The sequence below is a fragment of the Poromitra crassiceps genome, assembly GCF_964638095.1.
Source record: "Poromitra crassiceps genome assembly, chromosome: 22".
In the NCBI taxonomy this organism is placed as follows: domain Eukaryota; kingdom Metazoa; phylum Chordata; class Actinopteri; order Beryciformes; family Melamphaidae; genus Poromitra; species Poromitra crassiceps.
The window spans coordinates 9,704,997-9,717,496 of record NC_139647.1 but is presented as its reverse complement, the minus strand read 5'-3'; the positions used below and the strand labels follow the sequence as shown (position 1 = coordinate 9,717,496).

At 45.1% G+C, this 12,500-nt stretch overlaps 1 protein-coding gene across 1 annotated transcript in view; it reads right to left on the bottom strand.

The window, feature by feature from the left end:
• The window catches only part of macrod2 (mono-ADP ribosylhydrolase 2), a 591,249-nt gene that overhangs the window by 342,764 nt on the left and 235,985 nt on the right, over positions 1–12,500 (bottom strand). Inside the window, exon 5 of the mRNA XM_083657986.1 lies at positions 10,874–10,990. Within this exon, the coding sequence (XP_083514112.1) occupies positions 10,874–10,990 (117 nt within the window). The remainder of the gene's footprint in view (positions 1–10,873; positions 10,991–12,500) is intronic.

Genomic DNA, 12,500 nt, shown 5'->3' with positions numbered 1-12,500 from the left:
ATGAAATCCTTTAAAAACTCATGGGATAAGCTCAAAAATGCCTGTTGGGTCAAACCGAAAACAAGGCCGTTTTATTGACATTGGGAGATACAAGGTTTATACCCGCAAGCGACTATATACTACTCAGACTAAATAAAAAAATGCATGAGAAGAAAATTTGTTTAATATCTAAATGGAGAGTCTCTGCATCTTTCTTCCCAGCCAGCCGAATGACTCAATGTCTGTCTCAAAGCCATGAGGTTGACCCTGATTAGGCGTTGGTTATGCTTCTATTGCTAATACTGAAGCAGCCATGAAAATGCGTAAAAAAAACACAATCCAGTGCAACCTTGCAGCAATATATACTGTAGTGCCACCATCTGGCCACAGCGGCAGCAGCACAACACGCCTAAAGCGCTCCGCGGAAAACAACAAGTGCTACGCAAATTAACAAATGATGGGCCTGTCCGATGGCCCCTCTGCAAGTGTCAACACCCGCCGCATGTGACGGGGCGGAGACCTGCGCTGATAAACAAGCCGGGCACAATGATAATGTTCTCGGGGGTAATTTAATCAGAATGAGCTATGTGTCACTTACTAATAGTGGGTACTTTGCCGTGATTTATTTCTGTTTGCAGAGTGGAGAGAGACGAACAGACGGCGTGGTCTCTCAGATTAAATAGGCCATGGGAAAAAGATCCCGCGCGCTATCAAGGAGGAGAATTTATCACAGCCTGATGATTAGTATTATTAGTACAGGTGCAGTTACAGTAAAGCACCAGAGACTCAACGTTTGCTACCGAGTAGAGGGGGGAGGAGGGGGGGGGGGCAGTTTGCTACCGAGTAGAGGGAGGAGGGGGGTGGGAGGCTGGGGGGGTGGGGGGGCGGAGTCGACGGAGCAGAAGGAGAGCTCACTTCCTCACATGGAAACACAGCAGAGGAAAGTGGCAAAAGCAGCCTTTCTTCCACTATTTCTAGTTGTATATCAATTTATTAAAATAGTGCAGTGCCCGTTCGCCCCGCTGCTGCACAGAGTGCTGTTGGCTTTGCCCGCTGCTGCACAGAGCGCTGTTGGCCCCGCCCGCTGCTACATAGAGACAGTCCGCATGTCTGGGAACGCCCACAAAATGTTAAACGGCTGGCGCGCGAGTGGTGTAAAACCGCCCATATATCTCATGGGCTGACTCACCAAAAGACGGTGCTGCGGCTCTAAACTACATGTTTGGGGGTTCTAGAGCAGAACACAAGACGTCTGCTCAGATGTGCGTTCACTGCGGTGGTTAAATCCCCGATCGTGTCTGCCTGGGCTGGGCTATCAGCTAAATTCTAACTTTGCTGAATGGATAGAACGGGGGTTTTTACCCCACCCTGACCCCGCCCCCAGCCAGGCTGAGCCAGCTAAACCAGCGTCTATGACGAGACGTGGTCTCAACCTATAGAGCGCTGTTGGCCCCGCCCGCTGCTGCTGCACAGAGGTTTTTTAATCCAAAGATTATGAATATTGAACATGTGGGCGTGTCCAAAATTGCACCCAATCCGACGCTGCACTTCCTCGGGTCGCCAGCAACACACCACCCGCCGCCATGCGTGAAGTCGACCGGACGAACGAACGATTCTCAAGATTCTCTGGAGATTCCTGGAATTGGTAGAGATGATGATGTACGACAGCGTATGGATTCGCTGGTTACAGGAAGCCTGTGCGTGGGCCAGAGGAAGGTCGAGGTGCGTGTTGTTCTCCAGAAGCTTGAGTTGGACGTTAAAGAAGTGCCCGGTCATTGGGAAGAGACTGAGCCTGCTCAAAGCAGTTAGCAACCGCTTTTAGATGAGAGTAATCCAAGGTGTTGCCAGCAGATCCACGCTTCATGGATCAAAACAGTTAGCAAAGCCGTTTTAGATTAGAGAGTAATCAGAAGGTCTGCCAGCAGATCAATGACTTCATGGATAAGGCTGTGTCTCCACACTATCAAGAGTGCGCTGCTGACTGGAGGCAATACTGCGACAGCTGAAACGTATAAACGTACAACTGATAAGCCCGAACAAAGCAGTTTCATGTGAATCACAATGAGCCAACCGCTTTCCCCATTACCGGCGTTGAAAAAATCCCACGCAAACTATTTTCGCTGTTCAGTCGTGAGATTAGACACAATCACTAGAAAAAGATGAACGATTGAGTCGATACATGTTCTATAGAAATAGGCCCACGCATGCTGCATATTATGAAACGACTGATTGCCGAAGTTGAAGCTCCGGAGATCACTCGGAAATCTTCACATAATAATTAAGAAGAACAAAAATGGAAAAGAGGCTATGCGCTCAATTGAAATGTTGGCCCTCGTTGCTCGTATCCAAATAAAATTAATTATTGAAAGCATAAACTTCAAGCTAAAGGAACAGCGGGGGGGGAGCAAAACAATAAACAGTAACAGTATAAGCCTTTTGAACTGTCAATCTAAACTAGCCCCAGGGAGGAAAACAAAACTGGGTGAAAGATTTGAGAAGAAATTGGAGAGTGAAAACACCAGCCCGCCTATCTAAAACGCTCCTCTGGGACATTAACTTTCTCCAGCAGACCTGCAGTTTGAACTCTAAATACCTTCTAGGTCCACCGTGACAGCTCCAGCTGAAGTGTGCGAGTGCAGATTAACCCACAAGGTCCTGGCTGAGCGCTGATAGGCTGGACCTGAATGAAGATCAGATCTTATCCCACGCATGCAAGCACTAGGGTTTCGTCGTGTAAACAAGATCAAGGAGGATAATGTGACAATAAATTATAAATATACACAGTACTATAGGCAAGCGTTGCCAACACGATGTATAATAATATGCCAAAGTATGCGAGAATATTCATCAAATTATTTCATATTGTATGAAGGTTGAATCATTTATGACAGATTTTGAGGTTTGTTATTCGACTGCACGTTCCACGTTCACAAAACATTTTGAAGTAATTACTTGCACCGCGAGATGGCGTATTAATATTTCACCACACGTTTTGCAAACGCTCTTTTTTCCACATCACCATATCTTGAATACTGTTACATAGTGACAGAACAAGAGACAGAGGCATCTGTTTAGTCACATTGCACCACACATGCACAAACTGTGCAGCTCTTTCCATATTGACTGAAAAAAATCGATTCAAATCAAGTGGTGGCACGAACATGCCCACCATCCACACAACACTGCTCCGTCACTAGCTGCTAGTATACTGTGCTCACTTTCTCGTTATAGGCAAGGTGGCGTAGGTTCAACGCTGGGTTAACTGTCAACCAACAATATCCAGGTTTCAAGTGGATTCTTCAACAAAGGTTTTTATTCAGAAGGATTGTGTGTGGGGGGAAAAATGCCTTCCATGGTTTCTTTCCATTCCATTTTACATTTTCATATAATTGTTGGACACAATGATATCACACTATCAACAGCCAGGGTGCTTTCCACTTTCCCTGTTTGTGCAATGCTTTCTAAAGCGCTGGCCAGCAGAGCCAAATGAAATAATAATAACGCCATAAATGATGTCGTAATTATAAAATATGTTGGTCTCTCAGATAGTCTGTGAGAAGCCGTAGCGGCACCGGCCCGTCGACCGTCCGACTGTTCTAGGATCCCAAGGTCCGCTTGGCTTAATCACTTTCTGACGGCTAAAACAATATTTGATTAGTTGTATACGACCATATGAGAGTTTAGCGGACGACTTTGCAGCATCGCCACTGGCCATCGTGGTACCAGAAATAGCAGCACTGACAACCTTGGCAGTTGGCACATGTGTTGAATATTGAGTCGTCGGGCAGATCATTTGGAGGGAGCAGCCCTGTGGCAAACGTTCACAGGTGAATGAATGATGTCTGTAGCTACAAAGAAACAAAAACTCTGTAGGAGGAGTGGCTTTAGAACCATGCCAGCAAGTTGGAGCGGCATAAGACAACGCAGGCAAACAAACAAGGTAAATAAACAAACAGGTATATTTACGAGCAGAAGAAGACAGCCTCTGAAATTTGGAAGAGAAATCTTCTTGGACAGAAAACATACCTGCCTTAACAACACCTACTGTACATGTATGACTGAGTCTGGCAGCATTCTGAATTGCCAAACTAAAGTACATCGCACACAAACTTTTCTGTCTTATTGCCAGTGTGAAAGAAGGCAGTCGCATACTCCTAGCCACCATGCAAAATATTCTTACCTAGTGCCAACACAGTTGCCCAGCAGGTGTCTGTCTGTCTGTCTGTCTGTCTGTCTGTCTGTCTGTCTGTCTGTCTGTCTGTCTCTGTCTGTCTGTCTGTCTGTCTGTCTGTCTGTCTGTCTGTGTCTGTTTGTCTGTCTTCAGGATATCTCAAAAGGTTATGAACGGATTTGCACGAAACTTGACAGAAAGGCACCTAAGGCGCCTAACTTCCAAACGGATTCACGTAACACGAGGAAACTTTGTAGAAAGGCTGATCATAGGCCCAAGGACGAAATGATTACCTTTCCACGCCCAGTAGCCAAAAGGGGGCGTGGCAATGACCGTGACCAATCAAACGGATTCCTGTGAGCTGCCCTCTAGTTTAAATGATAAAATACCAACGTTTGGACAGCAAGTGTCTTCTTCAGGGTATCAAGGTTCACAAAGGCTCAGTGAGTAACTCTTAAGTCTTTCTGCAAGTTCCACCTTTAAAAAGGATCTTATTTTGAGAGCTGAACTGCACCCAACCTCTAATCAGCATGGCTCTGCCTTATTCACTGTGATGAACACAACTCATCCAACGCAGCACTCTACTTTGCTCTTTTTTTAGGCCTAGTGCAGACTTAACCCATTGATACCTGATGCAGCATTTGCGTGTATATCCCTCATTTGTGTGCGTATCCCTTTAAGACCGCGAACCGCGTTAACACGGTTCGCGGTCTTAAAGGGATACGCACACAAATGCTGCATCAGGTATCAATGGGTTAACACAGAATGCTTGTAAAGCACCCTTCAATGACAGTGTCACAACATATTGTCGAGTCGCATATTCATATGTATGTGGCGTGGTTTGTTACGCTTAACATCACATTTTCAGTTGATCATTAATATATGAACGGATGAGTAACTTGTCTAACATGAGGGCAAAATAGACAATTTCCATGTCAGATTGAAGTAAAAGACAGCTTTTTTTTCTTTTTTTTTCTTTTCCGCTATGCTTGGTGGGTAATTACTGTCATTGATTAATAATCCTTGGCCAGCCCATAATAATCAGTCCCACATGTGCTCGGCGGGCCCTCTTCAGGGAACAGGCTCGTTTGCCACTGGGATTCACAGCCTAAACTGCTTAGTGGGATGTAATGGAGAGCAATCTTCTTGTCTTGAGAGGAGAAAAAAAGTCTCTCAAATGAAGGAGGGTTAAGACCGGTCATTTTCCATTCCCTCAGCACATCATCACATCTCCAAACAAGGAGAAGTCTATGATGATTTCAGATCAGCTCCCCCCACGCAGACGGAGCTCTTCTCCCATGTGGTCATTAAGCGCCAGAACACCAGGAAGCATTTTATTTCTTTACCAGTTATTGACTATTACATTTAAATTGCAATTTCTCCATTTCATAAAAAGAAATCACAATATTGAAATGAAATACGATACACCATGGGTGATATGATCTCCTAATAACAGCTAAGAATGAAAAACATTGCAACATCAAGAGAAACGGCCAAGTTCATAGTATGACAGATGGCTTATGGGCCTATTTCACAGCTGCCATTTTGTGTCTAAAAGGCAGGGTAAACACGGGTGCAACCAACTCACTAATTAGGGCCCCCGCACCAGAACACCTAAATGGACTGGGAGTTGGAAACCCTAATTAATGTTTTGGTGCACCTGTGCTACTTCCTGCCTTTTAGACACAAAATGGGTGTTGTGAAAAAGGCCTATAATTGTCATTGAATCATTGGCAAAGGCATGAGACAGCACTGCTGGGCGCCTTGTATGACGCCAAAGCCTTAAAACCCTAAAAACTCAATTAGAGACTAAAGTGATCCACAGTTTGTTCTGCTTTAGTCCCAAGTCTAGACCGACTTATTTCCAATCATATGCAGGGCAACCGTTTCCAGAGAGGGTGTCCCCCCAAAGAAGAGTGCAATCCTCAGAGAGATTTATGTGTTTATAGGAAATTGGGGGAAGCAGCCTAACGTTCTGGCAAAACGGCCACATTGGAAACACTATTGGGCTTTGCCAAGATGTAAACGCTAAATGGCCCATCTGGCCGTGTTCTACTCTACTCACTCTTGGAAGGGTGGAGACGCCATCTGCAGACATACGTCAACTTTGTGTGTGCGTGTGTGTGTGTGTGTGTGTGTGTGTGTGTGTGTGTGTGTGTGTACGTACATACACACCCGCAAACATGCATCCATTCAATTTTGCAGATAGACATAGATTAAAATATTATATTAGTGCATTGGAGCCTATTTTTTAAGCAAGCATAGGAATCACAATGTAAAATTGGCATTTTTGATCAATTTGAACTTCTACTAGTAATATGAACATTCATTCAAAATGTACATGCATAACCACCCCCCAGTGGACAGGCATGTTAGAGAGACACTAACTTGTAGGAGACAGAATCAGTCCACGTACATTATTTATCTGACAGATTGAAGCGTGACACTTCAGTCGGTGATATTTGACAGTTTAAAAGCCGACTCTCAGCCTACAGAGATATTCATCTGTAGATGCACTGACAGGGTTGCCTAATGCTTTAGTTTTTTCTTCTGGTTTTCTCCTATTTTCTCCCCACTTGCACTTGTGCCGATTCCCCTTGCCAAGCTGTCCCGGTGGTTGCTCCACCCCCTCTGCTGATCTGGGGAGAGCCATAGACTTACTAGTCTCCAATACATGTGCACTTACCAGCCGCTTCTTTTCACCTGACAACGAGGAGGACTTTCACCGGAACAGAGGAGGCACTAGTGCAGCGACCAGGACTCATACCCCCACCGGCTTCCCACCCGCAGACACGGCCAATTGTGTCTGTAAGAACGTCTGACCAAGCGAGAACTGCCGGGAACTGAACCTGGGTCTCTGCGGTGTTAGGCGACTGCTTTTACTTCTGCACTACCCAGACGCCCGAATGCTTTATTTTCAAGTTCGGCCATAATATAATTTCATTTAGCTCAATATCTTTTTTGGGGGGGAAATAATACAGTAGATTCTGGATTATATTCAAACCTGCTGAAGCTCACAAAGTGTGTCTTTCACCCTCATACTGATTGGCAGAAACTTTCCATATAGATCAGATGAGAGTTTCTCAAGTTTCTCACAATCACTGTTTTAGGTGTAGAAAAGCTGCAATGCAAACCATGATAAACCTTTCAACCTTAGATATGACTCAACTATACTATGGCCAGCGCAGGCAACATGGTTTCAATTACCACGTCCTCTTTCTATAATCAAGACAATCCATCAACTCCGAATAATAAAAGGAGGCTTTTGGTAGAAAATGGAATTTGATTGATAAGAGTATTAAAATGTGTTTGATGTCTATTTCAATCACTTGACTTATTTCGCTTTAGCCAAAGAACGGGCCATTAACTTAAGATTAACTTTTTCCAATTCATCCATCCGATTCTGCCAGTGCATTGCAAGCTGTTACCCGTTCTTGTGACGCCAACAGTCGTTGCATAACAGAATTTGGGGAATTGCAAACATGCAAATATGTTTGGATGTCTTGATGTTTGTTTACTTTGTGCGTCGCGAGTGGGTGGACACAGACTATTATTATTATTTGTGATTTCTAGAAATGAGCGACTAGAATGTTTGTGTAGTTTTGCACTCAAGGCAGCTTCATAATCATAATGCGTGTGTGTGTGTGTAGGTGGAACAAACAAGTTGCTGTGAAAGTGAAATTAATGGGAAAAGGAAAACAAAACACAAACACGGGACCAGACTTCGGGAAGGGAGTGAGAGCTCTCGTCAAAGCCGAACCCGCTCACAAAGGGAAAAAGTCAAACGGCTGTCAATTTCCAAGAGCCGACAAGAGGCCCGGTATGTGATGATGACAGCGATTGCGAGTGGGGATGATAAGAAGATGAAACGCTCGGTGCGGGAAAAGATAGCTCTAATATGAAGTAGCATCACGTTCCGGAGAAGAAGAACCCACTGCTCGCAGTGAGAAACTACACATTCTATAATGAGTTATCAACACGGCGAGGGGGTTTTTCTGCCCCCGGAGATAATTATAATAACAGCACCCAGTGGCGGTGAGATTGCTCCCAGGTGACATCGCAGGTTATTAAATTGTCACGGCGCACCCCTGTTTTGGTATTGCAGTCACTTGAACCCGGCTGCTCACTAGACTGCCTTCCCGGTTCAGATCTGCTGCGTTTGTTTGACATCTTTACGACAGCCTGTGTTAACACAGCCTGCTTTCAGCCTTAATGTCTCTCTTTCGGGGCTTGTCTCACGCATGGAAATCCTTCGGGGACAGGTTTAGGTTACGGCTGCTGGGACATTCGTCCTGACAGAATTGTACCAAAGGACATTTTTTCCCTTATTGTATCACTTTTTCGCCCTTCAAGCTTTGCGCGGCGGGGAAGACGACGCTCGCGACAGTCGTAAAGCGTGACAGATGCATTAGTAATAATTACCGGCAGCAGACATTAGATAGGAAATTCCATCCTTGTCTTTTTGATAGCTCTTGAGATTTGACAAGAGGTGATACAATAATACACACACAGGCAGACACACATGCGCCGCAAACACCGGGAACTTCCTCAGAATAGAGTACACAATATTCCAAACAAAGAAACCACCGCATCCCTTCTGATAATTTATGGCGTGGCAGGATGAGTTATGTGATCTGTTAATAGAATAAATCAGGGGTGAAATATCAATCAAATTAAGCAACTAATAGTTCCCTTAATGCCTTTGTTTGTGTGCAGATGGCTCCCCCAGTTAGCCGTACAACAAGCACCAATCATATTCATTATATTCCAAATATAGGTCCCTATTTATCACAGATGACTGTTCAAAAATGAATAAACTATGATTAAAATGTTTTGTTGTTGTTGTTTTTTAGGGTGTGGGCATTAAAAGCGTGCCACTGAGTTGTCTGTGTGTGAGTGTGTGTGTGTGTGTGTGTGTGCGCGCGCGCGTGCATGTGTGTGTGTGTTTTCACATTTTAAATTATTAATTACAAAATTAAATTAAATTACAATACAACCTTGTTTATCCCAAACTTAATTGAAATAGAGGTCGTTCAGGGAGTTGAAGAGTTTGTAACACTGAAACTTTTAGGAATTCCAGACTACAACCCAACAACTAGGTAAAACCACAGTGAGTCATATATATATATATATATATATATATATATATATATATATATATATATATATATACAGTATATATATATGATGTCACAATGCCTCCTTGTGTGTGTGTGTGTGTGTGTGTTGCTCACTAAAAATGTTATTGCATCAGTGATGTCACAATGCCTCTTGTGTGTGTGTGCCCCCCTATGACTGATCAGTCTTGTCGCAATGCCTCCTTGTGTGTGTGTTTGTGTGTGTGTGTGTGTGTGTGTGTGACATCACTGATCAGTCTTGTCACAATGCGTGTGTGTGTGTGTGTGTGTGTGTGTGTGTGTTTGTGTGTGTGTGTGTGACATCACTGATCAGTCTTGTCACAATGCGTGTGTGTGTGTGTGTGTGTGTGTGTGTGTGTGACATCACTGATCAGTCTTGTCACAATGCGTGTGTGTGTGTGTGTGTGTGTGTGTGTGTGTGTGTGTGTGTGTGTGTGTGTGAGATCACTGATCAGTCTTGTCACAATGCGTGTGTGTGTGTGTGTGTGTGTCTTGTCACAAAGCCACAATATATATATACCCTTTTCATATTTATCAGTAAGCATCTTAATATTCAATCACTGGCGGGCAATGCGGCTCACTGGTGCACACATTGTGTAGGACTCACTGGTGCACACATTGTGTAGGACTCACTGGTGCACACATTGTGTAGGACTCACTGGTGCACACATTGTGTAGGACTCACTGGTGCACACATTGTGTAGGACTCACTGGTGCACACATTGTGTAGGACTCACTGGTGCACACACACATTGTGTAGGGCTCACTGGTGCACACATTGTGTAGGACTCACTGGTGCACACATTGTGTAGGACTCACTGGTGCACACATTGTGTAGGGCTCACTGGTGCACACATTGTGTAGGACTCACTGGTGCACACACACATTGTGTAGGGCTCACTGGTGCACACATTGTGTAGGGCTCACTGGTGCACACACACATTGTGTAGGACTCACTGGTGCACACATTGTGTAGGGCTCACTGGTGCACACACACATTGTGTAGGGCTCACTGGTGCACACATTGTGTAGGGCTCACTGGTGCACACACACATTGTGTAGGGCTCACTGGTGCACACATTGTGTAGGGCTCACTGGTGCACACACACATTGTGTAGGACTCACTGGTGCACACATTGTGTAGGACTCACTGGTGCACACTGTGTGTAGGGCTCACTGGTGCACACATTGTGTAGGACTCACTGGTGCACACTGTGTGTAGGACTCACTGGTGCACACATTGTGTAGGACTCACTGGTGCACACATTGTGTAGGGCTCACTGGTGCACACATTGTGTATGACTCACTGGTGCACACACACATTGTGTAGGACTCACTGGTGCACACATTGTGGTGCACACACACATTGTGTAGGACTCACTGGTGCACACATTGTGTAGGGCTCACTGGTGCACACTGTGTGTAGGACTCACTGGTGCACACATTGTGTATGACTCACTGGTGCACACTGTGTGTAGGACTCACTGGTGCACACATTGTGTATGACTCACTGGTGCACACTGTGTGTAGGGCTCACTGGCATCTTCCAGCACATCACATAACAGTAATGACAGCAGGTACTCACATGTTGCAGGGAGATCGTAGCCGCAGGTGATCTTAGCTTTGCCAGTTTCGCAGCCGTTTAGTGAGTGGCACTCATCGTACAGACAGGAGCCTGCCGCTTTGTGTATGCAGCCATCAACTGAAACAGAGACAGAGACACACAAAGGTGAGGCCTCTATACCTGAGGAGACACATCCAAGAGCAGACATGATGAGACATAGCTCAAACCAGCACGATATGAACATTTCATATCACAATTATAGTGACCACAATGATCACGGTTATCAGTATTATCACGGTATTGTTCAAATGTGCTGAACATGTTCAAAAAGTACTAATACTACACTCACAGAAATCCTTTCGCCAAGTTTTATATTGAAAACTCAGACCCAAAAAGGATTGATACACTCACTGAAATAATGTCTCCAAGGCTGCGCTTCTGCGTCTGGGAGACGGTTGCCAACTTTGGTTGATGATGGACAGTATTTACCATGTTTTTCAAAGCACTGTAATCATGGTAACACCGTAATCATCACGTGACGGTACCACGATTTTAATGATAATGACAATTTGAAACGGCACGGTTATCGTAAGGAATTTCAGTACGGTTATCATTAAAACCTGGTTATCGTTACATCCCTATTTCAAAACAAACATTTGTAGGAAGCGGACCAAGAATGAGACGCTGGACTGAAGATTATGGTCATGGGTTTTGTATGCTTTCAAATGAAGAGCATTCTCCAGCTCTCCATGTCCTTCTCCAGCAGGTGAGATGGGTGTACAGATAGCAGGGAGGAGACTGCGCCGCGCTTGTTGCCGGTAAATATCGGGAGAGGAATTAGCCGGGCGAGGAGGATCTAATAACGTCTCCTCCACCACCACCACACAGTGAAAATGAGACTGTTCTTCCTGCAATCCCTCTCGGCTGTCTGTCAGCGCCGGTGTACAGTCAGATCATTAACTGTATCTTCTGCCCTGTGGTGGGAACGTTATATCTACACACCCTGTTCTCTGTGTGTGCGAGCCTGTTTACGGGATGCGCGTACCTGCGCATCTGATGTGTTCTGATTCTGTCCCGCTCCCCGTTGATGCGTGTCCTGGTTCTACCGAGACCCCGGGACCCCGCCCCTCCCCTCCCTGCCCCGCCCCCCCTCTGAGGTTTTAATTTTACCGGGTTAAGGCCGCGATAGACTTGATTGATGCCACGTCTCACACAAGAAGGCAGAGAGATAGAAGTCCACATTATCCGTCTCTGAAAGCCTGACAGCCCTCCAAGAGCACGTTATCCATCACGCGCAAACATCATAAAATCCTCCTCAAGTTGTCCTGTAAAAATCCTCACAAGCCATTAGAGGATAACAGAGCCGGGGGGGGGGGAGGAGGAGCAGCAGTTTGGACAAACAGGGCTATCTTTTCTTCGCTTTCTCACTGTAAATATGTCGGCAATGGGAGAGAATAGGTCTTTCCTGCCAGTGTTAGCCATCAAAAAAGTAAAATGATGGCGAGAGTAAAGAAAGATAGCCGGTAGCCAATGATTAGTTTAAAATAACTAATAGGATGAATAACCTGAAATTATATTTACGATCCAAAACAGGATATGGCGCGGCTCGAAACACCATCTTCATCTGTCATGTAACGTGTCATTCACA